Consider the following 22147-nt stretch of genomic DNA (forward strand, 5'->3'; position numbering starts at 1 on the left):
CAGGCGCCGTACCCGCCCCACTGCGACTGTGACAGGGTTCCGGCTAGTTCGATTCTAAGCTAACAGCTGCTCCATCAATGGGAGGGGCTATTCATCTACTTCATCCACACACATTTATGGGTCACCAGCTTTGTGCCAGGACTTGGGGTTACCAACAGGGCCCAGTTTCTCCCCCTAAGGATGGTGAAGTCTAGCTGGAGGGAGACACATGACAGAGGCCAAGATGGACCTCTGCTGCAGAAATGTTATTGGCCATTGCAGCAGCACAGAAGGGCTGTCCTGCTCGCTTGAATGTGGAATCTAGACTGAGTGGCCACACCCAAGATGCATCTTAAAGCTGTGCTACCCACCCGGCCAAGCCAGGACCAGGAAAATACAGAATTTCCCTATGTATTTCTGTGGCAATCTGACATCATTGCAGCATCCAAGTGTGAGATCAGTGGACCTGTCTCCTGAACAGGGTACATATCCACTCATGTATTGTGTATGTGTGTGTCTGGAGGGGTGTTTATTTATTTATTTATTTATTTTTGAGACAAGGTCTCACTCTGTCACCTCTAGGCTCAAGTGATCCTCTCACCTCAGCCTCTTGAGTAGCTGGGACTATAGGCGCATGCCCAGCTAATTCTTGTATTTTTTGTAGAAACAGGGTTTCACCATGTTGCCCAGGCTGCACTCAGGTATTGCTGAACTCACCTGGGGAGCTGCATGTGGAGTGGGCTGTGTACTAAATGCAACCTGGTTCTCTGCCCCAGACAATCTGTGAAATACCATGTTCAAGGAAGCACTGGCAGGACAGATGTGGAAGGACATACACAGCGAAGGGGGACAGTGATGACTGTGAGGAGAGCTATAAGCATTGGTGAATCAGGGTCTACCCAAGAGCTTTACAATTTATGATTATTAAGACAGCTGGGATTTTAATAGGTCACACTAGGTGAATCTATTTAACTGTCAAGAGTAAATAACCAGAGTTAGGGCTAAAACATCTCCCTGGTTCACACGTCGTTTGAAACTATTTTGAGTCATGAACTCTTTCTTGAATACTTGACCCATCAGGTACTTTGTAAACTATGAGTTTTTCGAAAACAAGGACGTGGCCTTTTTATCCACTGTTGTTGCCTAGGCACCTAGCACATGGCCTGGCACGTGGGTGCTCAATTCCTATGTGTTGACTGAATGAGTAGAACAGAATTGGAAAAGACATGCAAGAGAAAATGACCTATCCAAGTTGTGATTTAGTTGGGAAGAAAATACACATAACTGACAAACTGAGATCAGTTGCAGAGAAATAAAAGGACATGGCCTCTATGCAGATTGCTGACCAGGAGGAATGATAACTTGTTGGAGGGGACGGCGTAGTAACCAGACAAGGAGGCCTCACGAAGAATGTGAGTTCTGAGCTGAAAGGAGCTGGGACACACAAAAGGGAATGAACAACAGGGAGCTAAGAATGACACCAGTGGATGAGCCCAGAACACTGGCCACTGGGGGCTGCTGGAGAGGGGGCTGCAAGGGGGTGAGCAGGAAGATGCCAGCAGGTGGGAAGGGAAGTGGAAGAAAGTTGTGCAGAAAGCCTGTGCTGAAAATGCCTTCCAAACGCTGATGCACGGGTTCAAACGGCTGGAATTTCACTCACACATTAGCAGAAGGCTTTCTGCTTCTCTGAAGTAACTGGTTAAAGCGCTATAAAGTACAGAGCTCCAGCACTAGTTAGGAGTTGGGTGAGGGGTAGACAGAGCACCACGGCAAACAGTGAGAAAATGCAAAAGGGAAAACGGCTGAGTTGAAAGTAAGTTACATGTAAATTTCATTTTAAACATTAATGCATGTGAATGACACAGCTGGAAATCTGTAAGAAGTGATTCCTTGGTCACTAGACGAAACCTGAAAAAGAAGTTCTGTCCCACAACATTAAAGGCTGTATTAGGATGAACTTAGAATTGAAATCTATTTACCTAAAAATAAAAAAGCCAGAGTGGAATTATTACCCTTTCTTGCACACTCCATGCTACTCACAATAGTAATCTAACCCCTTAATTAAGGCCCACTGGACCAGACACTCTGCACTGCTCTTCCTGCTATGGTAACATCCCTGGGAGCTGAGGTCTCCAATAGGCAAGGCAGCTTCTTGATGTGCTGATGTGTCCTGGGCTGGGCTGGGCTCCCCGTCCCAGGGGACCACTAATGCCTGGGGTCTTTCCTGGGGCCACACTCCCTCCAGGGCATTCAGCACTCTACTGCTTGGGAGTAAGTTGCCACCAAAATCCTGCTTCCAGCAGGTGCCAGGAACAACATGACAGGAAAAACACAACCTAATTAAAATGACAGAGTTCCTTCTCACTCTTTTGATCCTTAAAATCTGAAAGAAGTTTCATGAGGTAGAATAGTTACTATTCCAGATAGTCCCTAGCTTTCAAGCAGTGTTTCCAATTTCTAACCATTTTACCTTATTAACATGTTTTTATCTGTTCTTCCCTGGAGGCATGCCTGGCACATTAACCATTCCTCAGAAGTTGCTCATGTTAATTTAAACATTAATTTTGTACTAAAACCAGAATCTATGAGATGAAATGTCTTGTACGCTGCAGGAGACCTCTCTTTCTCCCTCATATTTTGTTTCGTGAGATCAGCCCCTACCTCCTTGAGGAGTGGTTCTGTGTCGGGGTTGGAGGTCTCTGTGGTGGTGGAGGAGCTGTCATCATCAGCCAAAGAGTCCTTCAGCTCGTCTTCCTGTGGCTTTCCCTTTCCCTTCTTCTCCTTTTCCTCTTGCTTCTTAGGTGGTTTCACCTTACGCTGAAGAGGTTTTCCTTTCCCTGAGGATAAAAATTAAAGTAAAAGAACTCTTGATTTTTAAATAGCTAGCTTGGAAAACAAAGCAATTACAACTTTTTTTTTTTTTTTGAAGAGGCTGGACTCTTTTCTGATTAAAAAAGGTTTATTTCTTCTCTAATCAAAGCTTTCCAAATCACATTTGACTTTGCGATGAGAATAATTTTAAAAATCGACTGTACTGAGATACAACTTACGTATAATAGAACACACTCATTTTAAGGGTACAGTTCAGCGAGTTTAGACAAACTTGGCAGTTTTGACAAATCTGTATGTCTGTCTCAGAATGTTCTTATATTCTTCAAAGGGTGATGGAGCTTTGAAAAGTTATAGAAGTGAAAGCCAGAGATCCTCTGGGAGATGGAAGCCTGACAGTGACATAAACAATGAGCAGCCCATGTGCTTCTCCTGAGGGGTGCTAAGAGTCCCAGCAGTGTAGCCATAATGGCTGGGTCCAAACCCTGGCAGCTTTCTACAAACTAGCTGCCTGATGGTGGCCTTTCATCTGTATGATTCGAGAGACAAGGCCATACAGGGCTGTACTGAGGAATTACATAATCCATGCGAACAGTGACTGGCACATGAGTACGATGTAATGTATATATGTGGACAGAGAGTAAAATGGAGATGCAGAAAGCTGATTACTTTAGAAAATCTGGATGCTATCAAGACAAATGCGAACCAACCGGAACATATTTCCCTGCAGTGTTCTGTGTGCTGAAGACAGTAGCGAACAACATAACCCCTGCCCTCATGGAGCTTACAATTCAGCAGGACTAGACAGAGGCAGAGAAAGACCCAGACTCTAGCCCCTCAGATTGTGCCTGCAAAATCACCTGGCGGGCAGGCAAGTGCAAGCTGCAGAAGCCACACAAGCCACATTTTAACCCAGTCTGTATGTGTCATAATTTTTTTTTAAATTTTTTAAATTGCATTTTAGGTTTTGGGGTACCTGTGAAGAACATGCAAGATTGTTGCCTAGGTACACACATGGCAGTGTGATGTGCTGCCTTCCTCCCCATCACCTATATCTGGCATTTCTCCCCATGCTATTTCTCCCCAACTCCCCACTCCCCGCTGTCCCTCCCCTATTTCCCCCCAACAGACCCCAGTGTGTAGTGCTCCCCTCCCCGTGTCCATGTGTTCTCATTGTTCAACACCCGTCTATGAGTGAGAACATGAGGTGTTTGATTTTGTGTTCCTGTGTCAGTTTGCTGAGAATGATGGTTTCCAGGTTCATCCATGTCCCTACAAAGGACACGAACTCATTGTTTTTGATGGCTGCATAGTATTCCATGGTGTATATGTGCCACATTTTCCTTGTCCAGTCTATCATCGATGGGCATTTGGGTTGGTTCCAGGTCTTTGCTATTGTAAACAGTGCTGCAGTGAACATTCGTGTGCATGTGTCCCTATAGTAGAATGATTTATAATCCTTTGGATATATACCCAGTAATGGGATTGCTGGGTCAAATGGAATTTCTATTTCTAGGTCCTTGAGGAATCGCCACACTGTCTTCCACAATGGTTGAACTAATTTACACTCCCACCAACAGTGTAAAAGTGTTCCTATTTCTTCACATCCTCTCCAGCATCTGTTGTCTCCAGATTTTTTAAGTGATCACCGTTCTAACTGGCGTGAGGTGGTATCTCAATATAGTTTTGATTTGCATTTCTCTAATGATGTGTCATAATTTCTAATACATCTTTCGATAATGGTTACTTAATACAACTTAATTAAAACTACACTGTTTTATGCTTTATCCCAGAGAATGCCACCACTAATGGGTGCCAGAGACTCAAACCTCAGTGTTTAAAACAGGCTGGCAAACTATGGCCCATAGGTCAAATCTGGCCTGCAGCCTGTTTTGTATGGCTTGTGAGCTAAGAATGATTTCACATTTTTGAAGTGGTTGAAAAAAAGACACAAAGAATAGGCAACAGAGATAGTTTGTGGCCCATAAAGCTTCAAACATTTACTACCTGGCCCTTTACAGAAAAAGTTTGCTGAGCCTGAGCTAGAAAAAGAATAAGTAAATCTCTGAGTGATTTCCAGGAATATCATTTCATTATTTATTGCACACTGATTTGAAGAAGTGTTAAATTTGAAACCGTAACTGAAATAGTAACTCTCAAAATTGAAGAGGCATCTCATTTCAAGCATAGGACTGATAAGTTGGTTTAATTATAATCGTGCCACTGTGCTTCAGCCTGGACAAAAGAGCAAGACCCTACCTCAAATCAAACCAAACCAGACCAGACCAGACCAGACAAAACCAAACCAGGCCCCTGACCTACACCAAAGAGCCAGAGCTTCTCCCCACCACTGTAGATGGGAAGGGGAGTGTCCTGCTTTGCTCCATGAGCTCTGGGGTTTCATACATTCTGAGAGTTCAACAGCCCATGGTGAGAATATCTCAAAATTTCTCATACAACCAAGATCATGAGTTCCCCATATAATAAACTTCTCATATACAATTATACAATTTTATCATGCTTAGGTTCACTGGGTGATGGACAGTAAATCTGCATAAATAATCTATATTTACAATAACCTGAAACTTCCATAATAAATAGAAAATGGCTGGAAATGAATTTTCTTTTTTTTTTTTTTTTGAGATGGTGTCTTGCTCCGTAGCCCAGGCTGGAGTGCAGTGGTACGATCTTGGCTCACTGCAACCTCCGTCTCCCTGGTCCCGGTTCAAGCAATTCTCCTACCTCAGCCTCCCAAGTAGCTGGGATTACAGGCACAAGCTACCACGTCCAGCTAATTTTTGTATTTTTTAGTAGAGATGGGGTTTTGCCATGTTGGCCAGTCTGGTCTTGAACTCCTGACCTTGTCATCCACCCGCCTCAGCCTCCCAAAGTGCTGGGATTACAGGTGTGAGCCACCGTGCCCGGCCTGAATTTTCAAAAACTAAACTCAAAATGTGAAGCTATGAATAGACAAATAAAGGAGAAAAAAATACCTAACAGACCAATAGTTAAACTGAAAATCAGAGTAATAAAAGGTTAATTTGGCTCATGCCTATAATCCCAGCACTCTGGGGGGCCGAGGTGGGCAGATCACTTGAGGTCAGGAGTTGGAGACCAGCCTGGCCAATATGATGAAACCTCATCTCTACTAAAAATACAAAAATTAGACAGGTGTGGTGGCATGTGCCCCTAATCCAAGCCACTCAGTAGGCTGAGCCAGGAGGATCTCTTGAGCCCAGGAGTCTGAGGTTATAGAGAGTTATGATTGCACCACTGCACTCCATTCTGGGTAACAGAGTGAGACCTTTTCTTAATAAATAAGTAGGGCCAGGCGTGGTGGCTCACGCCTGTAATCTCAGCACTTTGGGAGGCCGAGGCGGGTGGATCACGAGGTCAAGAGATCGAGACCGCCCTGGTCAACATGGTGAAACCCTGTCTCTACTAAAAATACAAAAAATTAGCTGGGCACGGTGGTGCGTGCCTGTAATCCCAACTACTCAGGAGGCTGAGGCAGGAGAATTGCCTGAACCCGGGAGGTGGAGGTTGCGGTGAGCCGAGATCACGTCATTGCACTCCAGCCTGGGTAATCAGAGTGAAACTCGGTCTCAAAAATAAATAAATAAATAAATAAATAAATAAATACCTACAGCCAGTATCATACTGAATGGGCAAAAACTGGAAGTATTCTCTTTGAAATCTGGCAATAGACAAGGATGCCCTCTCTCACCACTCCTATTCAATGTGGTATTGGAAGTTCTAGCCAGAGCAATCAGGCAAGAAAAACAAATAAAGCGTATTCAATTAGGAAAAGAGGAAGTCAAATTGTCTCTATTTGCAGATGACATGATTGTATATCTAGAAGACCCCATCGTCTCAGCCCAAAATCTCCTGAAACTGATAAGCAACTTCAGCAAAGTCTTAGGATACAAAATCAATGTGCAAAAATCACAAGCATTCCTATACACCAATAACAGCCTTAAAGAGAGCCAAATCAAGAATGAACTGCCATTCACACTTGCTACAAAGAGAATAAAATACCTAGGAATACAACTAACAAGGAACGTAAAGGACCTCTTCAAGGAGAACTACAAACCACTGCTCAACGAAATAAGAGAGGACACAAACAGATGGAGAAACATTCCATGTTCATGGTTAGGAAGAATCAATATCGTGAAAATGGCCATACTGCCCAAAGTAATTTACAGATTCAATGCTATCCCTATCAAGCTACCAATGATCTTCTTCACAGAACTGGAAGAAATCACTTAAACTTCATATGGAACCAAAAGACAGCCTGCATAGCCAAGTCAATTTTAAGCAAAAAGAATGAAGCTGGAGGCACCACACTACCTGACTTCAAACTATACTACAAAGCTACAGTAATCAAAACAGCATGGTACTGGTACCAAAACAGAGATATAGACCAATGGAACAGAACAGAGGCCTCGGAGGCAACACCACACATCTACAACCATCTGATCTTTGACAAACCTCACAAAAACAAGCAATGGGGAAAGGATTCCCTGTTTAATAAATGGTGTTGGGAAAACTGGCTAGCCATGTGTAGAAAGCAGAAACTGGACCCCTTCCTGACACCTTACATTAAAATTAACTCCACATGGATTAAAGATTTAAACATAAGACCTAATACCATAAAAACCCTAGAAGAAAATCTAGGCAAAACCATTCAGGACATAGGCATAGGCAAGGACTTCATAACTAAAACACCAAAAGCACTGGCAACAAAAGCCAAAATAGACAACTGGGACCTACTTAAACTCCAGAGCTTCTGAACAGCAAAAGAATCGGCAACCAACAGAGTGAATTGGCAACCAACAAGAATGGGAAAAAATTTTTGTAATCTATACATCTGACATAGGGCTAATATCCAGAATCTACAAAGAATTAAAACAGATTTACAAGAAAAAAACAAACAAGCCCATTCAAAAGTGGATGAAGGATATGAACAGACACTTTACAAAAGAAGACATATATGAGGCCAACAAACATACGAAAAAATGCTCATCATCACTGGTCATTAGAGAAATGCAAATTAAAACTACACTGAGATACCATCTCACGCCAGTTAGAACGGTGATCATTAAAAAATCTGGAGACAACAGATGCTGGAGAGGATGTGGAGAAATAGGAACACTTTTACACTGTTGGTGAGAGTGTAAATTAGTTCAACCATTGAGGAAGACAGTGTGGCGATTCCACAAGAATCTAGAAATAGAAATTCCATTTGACCCAGCAATCTCATTACTGGGTATATATCCAAAGGACTATAAATCATTCTATCATAAGGACACATGTACACAAATGTTCACTGAAGCACTGTTTACAACAGCAAAGACCTGGAACCAACTCAAATGCCCATCGATGACAGACTGGACAGGGAAAATGTGGCACATATACACCATGGAATACTATGCAGCCATCAAAAACGATGAGTTCATGTCCTTTGTAGGGACATGGATGAACCTGGAAACCATCATTCCCAGGAAACTGACACAAGAACAGAAAATCAAACACCACACGTTCTCACTCACAGGTGGGTGTTGAACAACGAGAACACATGGACACAGGGAGGGGAGCATCACACACTGGGGTCTGTGGGGGGGGGAACTAGGGGAGAGACAGTGGGGGGTGGGGAGTTGGGGAGGGATAAACAGGGGAGAAATGCCAGATATAGGTGATGGGGAGGAAGGCAGTAAACCACATTGCCATGTATGTACCTATGCAACATCCTGCATGTTCTTCACATGTATCCCCAAACTAAAAATGCAATAAAATATATATTAGAATAAATAAATAAATAACCAACCAACCAAAAAATAATCCCCTGGTTTTTAGGTATAAATTCTATCCAGGTTTATCAGGGACCTATGTTGGGGGAATTGCTGGTGAAAATGTAGTACCTCATTTACTATTTCTCTGTCCCCTGGGAATCTCAGGTAGATAGATGCTATCTATCATTTAGAGCAGAATTTGGGGAATTCTGAGTCACCTGGAAGAAATGATCTAAACAATGCAATTTTACTATCAATCAGTAAAACCTCAAATTCCTTTCTCACACACCTCCACTGCGACTCTCTGAGCACTTGAGGGCTTCCTCAAGTGTTGCCTGGCTGCCCACAATGGCCTTGTCTCCCCGCTGAGCATCATTTCCTGCCCCACTCATTTTCTACATTGTCAATTAGCCCTGAATTCCTTTTGAAACATTTTTTAAATCTTAGAAATGTTATCCTGTCCCTCATTTTCTAAAGGATAAAGTACAAATTTGGACTCACCTACCTTACCAGTGTCTGTTCCAGCCTATCCCTAGCTCTTCCACATGCTTCACCTTTGACCTATCAGGGCCAGTCACTGTATAACATATGTAATTATTATTTGTTAATTAAAAAAACAGAATTCTGAGGGGGACTGCCCTCTCAAAGATGACTTAATGAACTCAATGCACTATGGAGGAGACAGGATGTCTCCCAGCCTTACGGGAACCACAGCTTCACTGGTGCATAATCAGTAATATAAATTAACCCATCCAAATAAAGATGGCACAAGCTGAATGGAGAAGCAGTTTAGAAAAACTCAGAAGTGTTTTTCCTTTGAAGTGACCAAGTGAGAAATATACCAAAGGTGAACCTGGTGGCAGAGAAGGCCTTTCAGTAGGGCAGCCAGGTTCGTCGGGTTCACATCACTGCCTGGATGAAGGGTCCCTGAGGCTGGTCACCCTGCCTGCCTGCTCCCACGATCTCCAAGCAGACTCCTCACCTACTGAGGTCATGCAAACCTTCAAGTCTGCCTCTGGACATGAAGCTCTTCTGCAACATTCTCCCTAAGATCGCCCCTTTCCAGGCTCCCAGCATGGACACCCTTGGCTCTATTCATCATATAGCCTAAGCACCTAAGGGCAGGGATCAGGCCTTACTGATGTCTCCAGCCCCAGTGCCTTGCACAGTGCCCAGCATGTTGCAAGTGCTCAGCAGCATCTGAGAGGCTGCACAAGTCAGTGTTTAGCCTTCTCAACAGTGAAATATACCAACGCTGTGACCTGCTCTGAGACTCACTAACCCAAGTCCAAATGCTTATCCCATCTCAATCCTTTATAAGTAACTTATCCTATCAATAAGTAGACTGTAATGCTCTTCTAGGATTAGTGGTCATGACCAATGAGTTTGGTTTTTGTGAGATTAGTACCTATCTGTGACTTTAGACTGTAATGCTTTTCTAGGATTAGGGTTATGACCACTAAGTTTGGTTTTTGTCAGATTAGTACCAGTCTGTGACTTTACGGTACAAATTTCTATGAATGACTTTTTTTTTTTTTTTTTGAGATAGAGTCTTGCTCTGTTGACCAGGCTGGAGTGCAGTGGTGCAATCTTGGCTTAATGCAACTTCGGCCTCCAGGGTTCAAGCGATTCTCCTGCCTCAGTCTCCTGAGTAGCTGGGATTATAGGTGTGCACCACCAGGCCCGGCTAATTTTGTATTATTATTATTTTTAATAGAGACAGGGTTTCACCATGTTGGTCAGGCTGGTTTTGAACTCCTGACCTGATGATCTGCCTGCTCGGCCTTCCAAAGTGCTGGGATTACAGGTGTAGCCACTGCACCTGGCTTCTATGAATGCCTTTCTAATCCCATTTCAGTCTCAACACTTAGTGGAGCCCAAGGTTTTCCCTAATTGGGAAACATAAATCTCGTAAAAAAAAATTTGGAGACTTATGCTTTTGGGAAGATGGAGTAGATCTTTTCCTTGTTCTTTCTGCCAAGCACAACTAAAAACTCTAGGCAGCATATAAAAAGCAACGTAGATGACTCTGAAAGGCAGACAGAAGGTGACAGACTGGAGGGACACGGGTCTAAGGAAAGGTATGATGGTAACATTCCCAGGTTTTCTACTTGCCACCCACATCCACCCAGAAACACCAACGTGCACACATAAACAAAGCCTCGATGGAAGCCAGCTCTCTTTAGCCAAAGGTGCAGGAAAGGGGCAGTCCAGCAAGACAAGGGCTTCAGCCCAAAACCACGGTAAGAACAGGGGTGCCATCTCTGCCCATGTCAACAAAGGCCAAAGTGGGAGCCAAGACTTCCACCCTTGCAAGGCTGTAAGCAGACATCCCAGCATGCTGGTGACAGTGCTGTCAGGGACGGCTAAGCAGGGAGCTGAGCCTTTCATCCCAGTCAGTCAGTAAGGAACACCCCCCTCCTGGCCAGGCATTAAGGAACCAACTCTTCCCTCCCTTTGCCACTGAGGTGGTGACAGAGGAGGCCTAGTGGACAGTCAGGACTTCTACCACACTGCCCAGTGGGGTCAGCAGAGACAACATGGGAACCAGAACTGCCAGCCCTATCCAGCAGTAATGAGGAGCCTCCCTGCCCTTGGGTGTTAACAGAGAACAGCAGGAAACCAGGACTTCTAACTCCACCTGGCAATGAAAAGGTGGTACAATCCCTTCCTTTTCCTCTGCCAGAGTAGTCAGAGAAAGCCAGTTAAAACAGAAGTTTTAGGTAAGATACAGTCTCAGAACGTTAACACTCAAATGATCCAGGTTTCAACCTACAGCCACTCTTCATACCAAGAATCATAAATTTCTCAAACTAAATGAAAACACAAACAAAACAATAAACAGATGCCAACACCAAGAAGAGAGAGATACTGGAATTACCTGACAAAGCCATCATAAAAACGCTTGTTCAATGAGCAATTATGAACATGCTTGAAACAACTGAAAAAAACAAAGCCTCAGCAAAGAAATATAAGCTATAAAGAAGATCAAAATGGAAATTTTAGAACAGAAAAATCTCAACAGTAGAATAGAGGAGACAGGAAATAATCAGTAAACAAATATAGACAATTAGAAATCATGAGAGAAAATGGACCTCCCCCTCCAAAAAACAACAACAACAAAAAAACCGAGCTTCAGGGACCTGTGTGATTATAACAAAAGATCTAACGTGTACATGATGAAAGTCTCAGAAGGAAAGCAGAGAAAGTGAGGACTGAAGAAGTACATAAAGAAGCAATGGGTGAAAACTTCCCAAATTTAGTGAGACTGAACCTATAGATTAAAAAAAAAAAGAGCAAACCTCAAAATGGGGTTAACAGAAAGGGGAATCAAACTTGTGAAAACTAAGACAAAAAAACTTTGATATTAACCAGAGAAAATGACACATTACCTAGAGGGAAAATACAATTAGAATGACAGATTTCTCATTAGAAACCATGGAGACTAAAAGGAAGCATTTTTCAAGTACTCAAAGAAAACAAGTGTCATTCCAGAATCTTATACTCAAATGTAAATATCCTTCAGGAATACTTGGACATTCTCAGATAAAGAAAACTCAGAGAATTCATATCCAACAGACCTACCCTAAGAAAATGGCTGAAGGAAGTTATCAAAACAGAAAGGAAATGATGAAAGAAGGAACCTTGGAGAAATAGGAAAAAAATATAAATAAAATAAGATTTCCTTCATATCTTGAGTTTTCTAAATTATGTTGGATGATTGACGCAAAAATTCAAACACTATCTGATTTGGTTCTAAATGTATGTAAAGGTAATATTTAAGACAACTGGGGGAAGGCAAAGAAATAAAGGGAGATAAGGTTTCTATAGTTCACTTGAAATGGTAAAATGATGACCCCAGGACCATGATAAGTTATGCATATATAATGTATACCTAGACCAACCACTAAAAAAGCTATCTGAAGAGATATACTAAAAAATGCTACAGATAAATCACAACAGAATTCTAAAAAATATACAAGTAACCCACAAGAATACAGGAAAAAGAAAATAGAGAAAACAAAATAAAAATCAAATGGCAGATTTAAGTCCTAACATATCAATAAGTACATTAAAATAGACGGTCTAATTACATAATTAAAAAGAAAGAGACTGGCAGGCTGGATTAAAACTCATGACCTAATTACATGTTGTCAAAAAAACTTCAAATATAATGACATAGGCAGGCTGAAGTAAAAGGATGGAAAAAAATCATGGGAACATTAATTAAAGGAAAGCAGGAATGGCTATATTAATATTAGATATACTTGAGAGGAAAGAAAATTACTAGAAACAAAGAAGAACATTTTATCATATAATGATAAAAAGGTCAATCCACCAAGAAATTATAGCAATCTTAAATGTAAATGCATCGAACAAAAGTACTACAAACTACATAAAGCAGAAACATAAAAGAGAAATCCACAATTACATATGGAGATATCAACAACCTTCTCTCAACAGTAGAACAACTAGACAGAAAATCAGAAAGGAAATGAAAGAACTTAACACCACTACCAACCAACATACTCTAATGGACATTTATAAACTAGTCCACACAAAACAGGAGAACATACATTCTTTTCCAGTGCCCATGGATCATATGCCAAGACAGACCACATCCTGGGCCATAAAACAAACCTCAACACATTTAAAAGAAGTGAAATAATTTGGAGTGTATTCTCCAACTATAGTGGATTCAAAGTAGAAAGCAATAGCAGAAAGATAGGAAACTCTCCAATCTTGGAAGACTGAAAAGTAAGCAATATACTTCTAAATTATTCACGGGTCACCGAAAGTCTCAAAAGAAAAAAAAATGGAATGGAATGAAATTGAAAGTTCCATATATCAAAATTTGTGGGACATCAATAAAACAGGCCTAAGAAGGAAATTTATAGCACTAAAAGCATACATGAAAAGGGGGGAAAAGTCTTGTATTAACAATTTAAGCTCCCACCTCACGTACCTAAAAAAAGAGCCAAAAAATAAACCTAAGTAAGCAGGAGGAAGATAATAATAAAGATAAGAACAGAAGGCACTGTGACTGAAACAGAGAAGCAATGAAGAAAAATCAGTGAAACACAGAGCTATTCTTTGAAGAGATCAATAAAACTGACAAATCTAGCAAGACTGACAAAAAGCCCCCAAACAAATAAACAAACAAAAATAACTAAAAAAAAAAAGACACAAATTACCAATACCAGAAATGAAACAGGATATTCCTATAGACCCTACGGACATCACATGATGGTAAGGGAATATTACAAACAACTCTTCACATAAATGTGATAACTTAGATTAAATGATGGACCACTTGATTGAAAAACGCTATTACCACAACTCACCAAATACGAAACAGATGATGTGAGCAGCCCTGTAACTATTAGGAAAGTGAGTTAAAAATTAACAACTTCCCCTCACTTTAAGTCAAAGTGAACTCCAAACTAAGTTTCACACTTCATATAAAAATGAACTCAAAATGAATCGTGGACAACAGAAGGATAAAAAGACACACTAGAGACAAGTAAAAAATATTTGCAAACCACATATCTGACCAAGTACTAGTATCTAGAATATGTAAATGACTCTCAAAATCAATAGTGAAAAAAACCCAAACAATCCAATTTTAAAAACGGGCAAAAGACGTGAAGAAGATATTTTACCAAGGAAAACATACACATTGCAAATAAGCACATGAAAATGTATTCAACATCATTATCCATTAGAAAATAACTGCAAATAAAAACCACAAAGAGGCATCACTACGCACTTATCAGAACGGCTTCAACAGAAAAAATGAAGATGCTGGTGAGGATGTGGAGAACCTAGATCATTCCTACATTGCTGGTGGAAATGCAATACAGCACAGTCATTAGAGAAAACATTTTGGCAGTTTGTTTAAAAAATGAAATATGCAACTATCCTAAGACCCAATAAATTCATTCCTGGGCACATATCCCAGAGAAATGAAGTTCTATGTTCATACAAAAACGTGTACACAAACATTATAGCATCTTTATACATAATAGCCTTAAATTAGAAATAATTCAAATGTTCTTCAATGAGCAAATAACTAAAAAAAAAAACTATGGTACATCCATATGATGGACTACTACTCAGCAATAAAAAGGAACAAACTGGTGAATCTCCAGAGAATTAAACTGACTCAGAAAAACCCAAAGGGTACATTCCTTTTGGGGAAAGTTCTCCTTAGTCTGGCAACCATTAATCTCCTTCATTTCTACAATTTTGTCATTTCAAGAATGTTACATAAATGGAATCACAAATAGTTGCCAGACTAAGGGGCAGGCTGAAGAAGCAGGGAAGTGGATGTGGCCAGAAAAGGGCCCATGAGGATTCTCATGCACTTGGAAATGTTCTGTGTCTTGGCTGTTATCAGCATCACTATCCTGAGTGTAATATTGTCCAGTGGTTTTGCAATATGTTGCCATTGAGGGAAACTGGGTAGAAAGTATATGGGATCTCTGAATCTATTATTTGCATGAGAATCTACAATTATCTCAAAATAAAAAGCTAAAAAACAGTAAGTGGCCAGATACAGTGTGGCTCATGCTTGTAATCCTAGCACTTTGGGAGGCTGAGGTGGGGGATTGCTTGAGTCCAGTGTGGGGAACACAGGGAGACCCTGTCTCTCCTCCCCTCCGAAAAAATATTAGGCATGGTGGTACATGCCTGTGATTCCAGCTACTTGGAAGGCTAAGGGAGAAGAATCTCTTAAGTCTGGGAGGCTGCACTGAGCTGAGAACACACCACTGCACTCCAGCCTGGGTGGCAGAGTGAGACTCTGTCTCAAAAAAAAAAAACTCCCCAAAACCAAAAACCAAAAACCAGAACTCTTTATTGACAAAAACATTTGTCTCTGACTGTAGGGTACCTTGGGGCTACCCTCAGTTTGTGTAAGAACACTTAGGCTGCTAAATATTTAGAGTAGAGAACCACCCACTAGCTATACTTACCCATGGTCACCATAAATGCTGTGCATGTGGGGGGAGGCTGAATGTTCATCTGAGAGGCACAATATAAGTGAGGAGTTCTCATTCAATGCGAAGATGTTGGGTTTGACAGGGGGCCGATAGAGAGCATCTACGTGAAGAACACTGCCATAGTCTCTAACAGAGACACTATGTCCATTCTACTATTTGATGTCCTCAGAATCAGGCAGGAATTTAATGCCTGCAAACTCTGTTTTTTTCAGATGAACTCCTATGCCCCATTTTCCTTCAGGAGAACTACATGACATTTTTCCTCAACCATAACTGCCAGAAAACTTGCAGTTCAATTTAACACTTAATGGTAACAGCTAACTTTATTCTAGGTTTCTGCTGCTAGTACCATAACTAAAAAACAGATGAAACACCAAAAACCATTTCTGACTTTTATTCATTGTTTTGTATGTGCTTTGTTAATTTAAACTACCTCTAATCTGTTTTAAATATAGGCACAGTACGAATTATCAATATAAAAAGCATGTCCTAGCCATTTACTTAGTCTTTATCTTTACTAAATGCTGTATACTGAATTCGTCTGAGCTAGTTGCTCTGAAATGAATTGCTAGTCTGAGCTAATTAGTTGGCTCTCTCCCATTTTGAATCATTTCATTTAATTTCCACCCAAAAGAATTACTTCAGGGAAATTTCAATCACTAGCAAATGAGTTCTCTGAACATGTGTGGTCCCATGTCAGGCCCTGTCATATCAGTGACAGCACTGGAGAGAGGTACCTCTGGAACACCTCTAGAGAATCACCAACTGTGACCTCCAGAAAGAATCTCCCTAGGCTTCAGGGGTGCTGGCATCACACTTACGGACTTCCTCTTACACGCAACCTCCCACGCCTTATACAGGTTGACAATCTCTTATTTGGAACTCTGAAATCCAAAAAACTCTCAAAGCTTTTTTTTTTGAACTCATTTAGAAACAAAACTTAATATGACTATACATTTTTGATGGCTGATCTGATGTTCACCTACTTTTGCAGTCTAATGCATTGTGTGGTGTATGCATTGCACACCTTTCTAAAATTCTGAATTCCCAAACACATGAGGCACCCAGAATGTTGTATAAGGACTGTGGACCTCACCTCTAGCTTACTCTGCCATCCCATTTCCAAGGCTGCACCTATGAATCTGGTATTGCCCAGAACTGCTTTTCCTCTGAAACCTTACTCTCATACCTCCTTTTTAGATCTTAGTCTCTGAACATTCCTTGCTCCCACCATCCCCGAAATTCAACCTGTCAGATTTCCCATCCCTGACTCATCCATGTTCTCCATCTGTGAGGTTCCCTCTGGCTAAAGGTCCTCCCCCAAGCTATTAGTTCCACACTGTCCAGCACAATACCTGACTGCTCTCCTGCCAGCACTCCTGTAACATCCTCACTCCCTGTCTTTTTGCTGTCCCTGCCCTACAGAACTCCAGCACTGTCCTACTCCTCCAACTACCCAGTTTTCACTCTTCACCGCTGGACTGCAGGGTACAACTGAGAAAGTGACACAAACCTGAGGCAGTGCCTTGGTAGCCCTCGGCTTGGCCTCCAACATTGCTGAAGGGGACAGCGTGCAAATGCAAGTTTCCTGCCCCTGCTGACTCCCCGTCTACAACATTCTCAGCGACGTGGAATTTGACTACTACAAACTATTTTGTGTTTCTACCCTACCACTTCCCCCATCAGTCTTAGACGACGACTTAGCTCAAATAAAAACTTCCCTAAACACACATGCGGCCTCAAGTCAGCTCCTCAAGTTCAAGTGAAAGCTCGTATCCTGCGTCTCCATCTTTCCCAACTCACCCACATCTGCACACCTGCGGAGTGTCCATCCTTTTATTATCTACCAAACTGGGTCTTGGCCCACTCCACCTCCTGGGCACTTGGTTTCACCAATCATCTCCTCATTTTCTTCCCCTTCTCCTTTTCTTTGAGGAGGCAGCACAGTGTATGAGTTAGAATCACACAAACTGGGGCTTGCTCCTGTTCTGCCCAGTGTTGCCTTACTGGAAAACTGTAGCAAGCAGTGCCAATCACCAGGGCACACAAGACATCATGATCACATGTGGAACATTGGCAAACGTGGATCAGCACCGCCGTCTCAGGTCTATGGGCCTTCTGACCTTGGCCCAGAGATACTTTCAAGCACCATGTCCCCATGTGTCATTCATTTTTCAACAAAAATACTGCCTTCTTGGTTGTAACTCTATACATTAAAAAAAAAAAAACACTCACCATACAATACATGCATACTTTTATCTTGTTAAAAATTAAACAGGGAAAATACAGGTTAAAGAGTAAAGGTTCCCAATACACTGACTAGTTAATGGCTACTACCAACAGTCTAATGTGAAAGTTACTCTAAGCCATAGTGACTTGGTCTCAGTCAGAAGTGGCTGTGCTTCACACAAATTGTTCTTGCCAAGATCACAAACAACGTCCTCAAGTCCAGGCTCTGTGAGCACTCTTCAGCCTCTGCTCTGCCCAGCCCTGCCTGCTGGAATGTGCTAACCACACCTTCTACTGATTTCTGTCATGCTATCTGCTGGCTGCCTTATTGTTTGGCCTTGCCCTCGGGATTCTCTGCTTGTCCCAATTATTACCTTTGAGACCAAGTTCCAAGCAGATGCTTCTGCTGGGATGCTCCACAGCCACCTTCAACTCAGCAGGCTACAGATGGCATGTGCCACTTCCTGCCCCAATAATAATGACAGCAGTAGCAACACCCTATGATGTGGGCAGTAACTGCTCTCTTCACTTTAAAAATAACAAGTGGAGGCTCAAGGGAGTCATTTTCTCCAAAGTCAAAGTTTGTAAGGGGGCAGAGTCAGGATATAAACTGCACCTGCCTAATGGCATAGTCTGGTCTCATGATGCCGCACCTCTCTGTCTCTCCCTACCCTCGATAAAGCCAAAGCGAGAAATGAGAATGGCCACAAGTGCCATCATTTCTATGGTTAATGCAGATACTGAGGCCAACTGTGCCAGGTTCACGGCTTCTTGGGTTTTAGCCCTCAATCCTGCAATTGCTGTTGTTCAGTCCATGGGGTTTAGGTGTTACAGGTGGAAGGAACCAAAGCAGTACAGAATCTAATGCTTATTCAACTGCATGAGTCCCTGCTCAGGCCAACCATGAACAGGGAGCACTTCTGGGCATCATCTTTCACCAGAAACAGTGACTGGAGAGATGGCATAGCATGATGGAATTGCTTGCAAGCCATCCAACTGCAGAAGGCAAGATCCAGGGAGATTAACACAATCACTTGAAGAGGTCATTCTGAGCAGCTTCCAAAAGCCAGAAATTACATAAGCTCATTACAAGAAATATTTTTTGTTTGAGATACCAGGGGTATTAAAAAAAAGAATGTGTTGCCTCTGAAAAGATAATGTTCATATTTAATGTAAACCTGCTATTTGCAGGGATGTGGGGGTAAGCTTTTGAAAGATTATAAAGGTTCTGCCTAGCTGGAAGCCTGTAGTTTCATAACATACTACTAGCTTGCAACCCCAAGATCAATGCCCACCTTTTAAAGTTCATTTTAAAGACTGTCTTTCTATATGTATGTTACACTTCAATAAAAACATTGAAGAAGAAAAAAATACAGACACAGGCTCCTTCCTTTTTTCCAAACAGCATCAATGGGAAGGATACCAAGTAGAATAGCCGTTCTTGTGAAGTCTGTAACCACGGTTTCCTCACAGGCTCAAGAGTTACCAATAATGTGGTACCCATGCTCCCTCCCTGAGTATCTTTTACTAGGTCGACTCTAGAACCACTGTGAAAATTAAAAAGCATTTCATTTTAAAATTTATATTCTCAATAAGTGACCCTGAAAATAGAATTGGACCTATCATGCTGATGTTGGAAGACTCTGTTAGACAAAGGAATGAAGTACTCAATTTGACTGTCCAACTCTTTCTTTGCGATAAGAAAGGATAATATGGATTTATTTTATTCATGCTGTAAATGTGGGGAAAAAATGCTATGTAACTTGACCTAATTAAAAAAGAACTTTTAAGTATCCACTTATGATTATTCTAAAAACTACCCTAAAATATGTAAGTTCAGCTAATAATGGGTTAACCAAAAAAGGATTTCTGTAGAAGAGGTTAACCAATAATATTCTAGACATTTTACTGTTTTACAAATCTGAATGGGTATAATTCCAGAGGATTCAATAGAGCTAGTTTTCATATTACTGGGACTTAAAAATTACCTAAAATTTCTAGATTCTGGGATGTCAGGTTTTTTTTGGCTTCTTAGGGCTGCCAAGATTCCCATTTTCTGTATAAACTGAAGCCAAAAACTCCTTGGTAAACCATTCTGGAAGGGACTGATAGAGGCTTGGAATAATATATGTAATGTAATATATAATATAATATAATGATAATGGCTGCCACAAGAGAGAAAGGAAGATGCAAAAAAGCTCAGGCTGTGAAGGGATGAAACTGCAATATAAACTAAACTAGAGGCTATTTGCTGGTTTTTACCTTTTGATTCTGGAGCTCACAAACTGGTCTACCTATCTGTGTGTGGTGCAGACTTCTAAGCTCCCAGTGGTGCCTACCTCCTGGTATTTATGCCCATGTGTGGTTCTCTCTCCTGGAGTGTGGGCTGGACCACACTTCTAATGAGCAGAATACAACAACATTGATGGGATGCCACTTCCCAGATTAGATCATAAGAAATGGTGACTTTCATCCTGCCAGCTCGCTTCTTCCTTGCCCTCGTTTGCTGGTTCTGGGGGAGCCAACTGCCAAGCTGTGACCTGACCTGTGGATAGGAACCATGACAGACCTCTGGCCATAGTCAGCAAGGAGCTGGGGCCCTCCATCCAACAGCCCATGAAGAACTGAATCCCACCATCAACTGCCTGTGTGAACGTGGAGGCAGGTCCACCTTTAGCTGAACCTTAAGATGACATGAGGCTTGGCCAACACCTTGACTGAAGTCTTATGAAGGCCATGGGACCCAGCGAAGCTGTACCCATGTCCCTGACCACAGTAACTGTAAGATAAAAGTATATGTTCTTTTAAGCCTCTGGGTTTGGGGGTATTTGTTACTCAGAAGACAAGTAATACAGTAAGCAGAACTCTAAAGCAGGGTTGGCAAACTTTTTTTGTAAAGGGCCAGATAGCAAATATTTTCAGCTTTGTGGGCCATATTGTCTTGGTCACAATTATTTAACTCTGCCATAGAAGCATGAAAGCTGAGGCTATACCAACAAATGAGCATGGTTGTATTCCAATAAAACTTTATTTATAAAACCGGGTGGTGATTTGGCCTGCTAACTGTAGTCTGCCAACCCCTGCTCTAAAGTAAAGAAATCCTAATTTTGAGTTAAAAGGCAGATGATCTCCATTTTACCACTGTGCTCAAAATTATTTTAACAAATTAAAAAAAGCTAAATCTATCACAGTAACACAATCACAGGCAGTTGAAAAGAAAAACAGCAGATTCCACAAAATTTCTGATTTTGTAAACAATCTAAGAAATACAAATGTATCTTTTATGACAGATACCTCTAATTGCATTTTGATGGAAAAGCTGAAGTCCAATACTAGAGATAAATCTAAGCCAGAAGAACCTATGAAATTAGTTGCTTCTCACAACCATGATTACAACAGCTCCTTAAGCATGCACTGACTTTTCCCTCATACATCATGGATCTCCGGCAGTGGGAACAGATGATTACCTTTGCTTTTTGACCATGGCGATGGAGGTTGCTCTGTAAACACTTCTAGGGCTGGGGAGTCATGGTGGTCGAAGTCTTTGTCCATGGCTTCTATGAGACTGGTGATGTCCGAGTCCTCGGAACTGTGCCTTGTGCTGCTGGCACGTTCTGGGTGGGAAAGGTGTGTGAGGGGGGCGGGAGACAGCCTTTCAGGCTGCGGCTCCTGGGGCTGAGGCACTGGCGGTGGTGGAGGAGGCTGAGGGTGCTGCTCCAGAGGGCTGTGAGCATGGTGCTGGCTGCCGTGCTGGCTCTGCTTTGCCCCTTTGGACTTTCTGCCTGCTGTATGACCTTGAGTCACTGTGTTCGAATCTAAGACAAGGGGGCTTGTTTTGTTAGCAGACTGTGAAGAAGCTGCTTGAGCAGAAGTCCTACTAGAGGTACTTGAACTGTTTTTGGCTCTGACGTTTTCCACGTCAGCTGAGTTTCTATTGCTGTGACTGCTGTGTGGGTGGACTGATGGGCCACACTGCTTATGACTCCCGGCACTGGGTCGGGATGATGAACCGCCTGCTCCACAGAACCCCCTACTGTGACCGGGGTCACAGCTGAGTGTGTTCAAGCTGAAAAAGGGACCAACTGCAGATCAGTAAATAGCAACCTACAAAATCTAATATTAAAAAAAACTTATTTCATCAGTATAGCCACCATAAATATAAACTACACTAGGGGAAAAAATGCAAGAAACGGAGTATTTCCACAACTCTCTAAGATTCTATCTGAACATTTATAATTTACCATCAGTGATCTAACTAAAAGTATTTTAACCCTTACCAATATAATAAAAACACAGAATCCAGTATGAGCTCTA

The 22147-nt window shown here is 41.8% G+C and overlaps 1 protein-coding gene across 3 annotated transcripts in view; it reads right to left on the bottom strand.

Moving 5' to 3' along the window:
- The window catches only part of TMEM131 (transmembrane protein 131), a 244367-nt gene that overhangs the window by 16542 nt on the left and 205678 nt on the right, over positions 1 to 22147 (bottom strand). For all 3 annotated transcript variants that reach the window (XM_064371422.1, XM_064371423.1, XM_064371424.1), the window contains 2 exons: positions 21301 to 21899; positions 2641 to 2816 (listed from right to left, as the gene is read on the bottom strand). In XM_064371422.1, coding sequence (XP_064227492.1) covers positions 2641 to 2816; positions 21301 to 21899 — 775 coding nt within the window. The remainder of the gene's footprint in view (positions 1 to 2640; positions 2817 to 21300; positions 21900 to 22147) is intronic.

This window comes from Aotus nancymaae, unplaced genomic scaffold (assembly GCF_030222135.1).
Source record: "Aotus nancymaae isolate 86718 unplaced genomic scaffold, 86718_ANA_hifiasm-v0.15.2.pri h1tg000131l, whole genome shotgun sequence".
NCBI lineage: Eukaryota > Metazoa > Chordata > Mammalia > Primates > Aotidae > Aotus > Aotus nancymaae.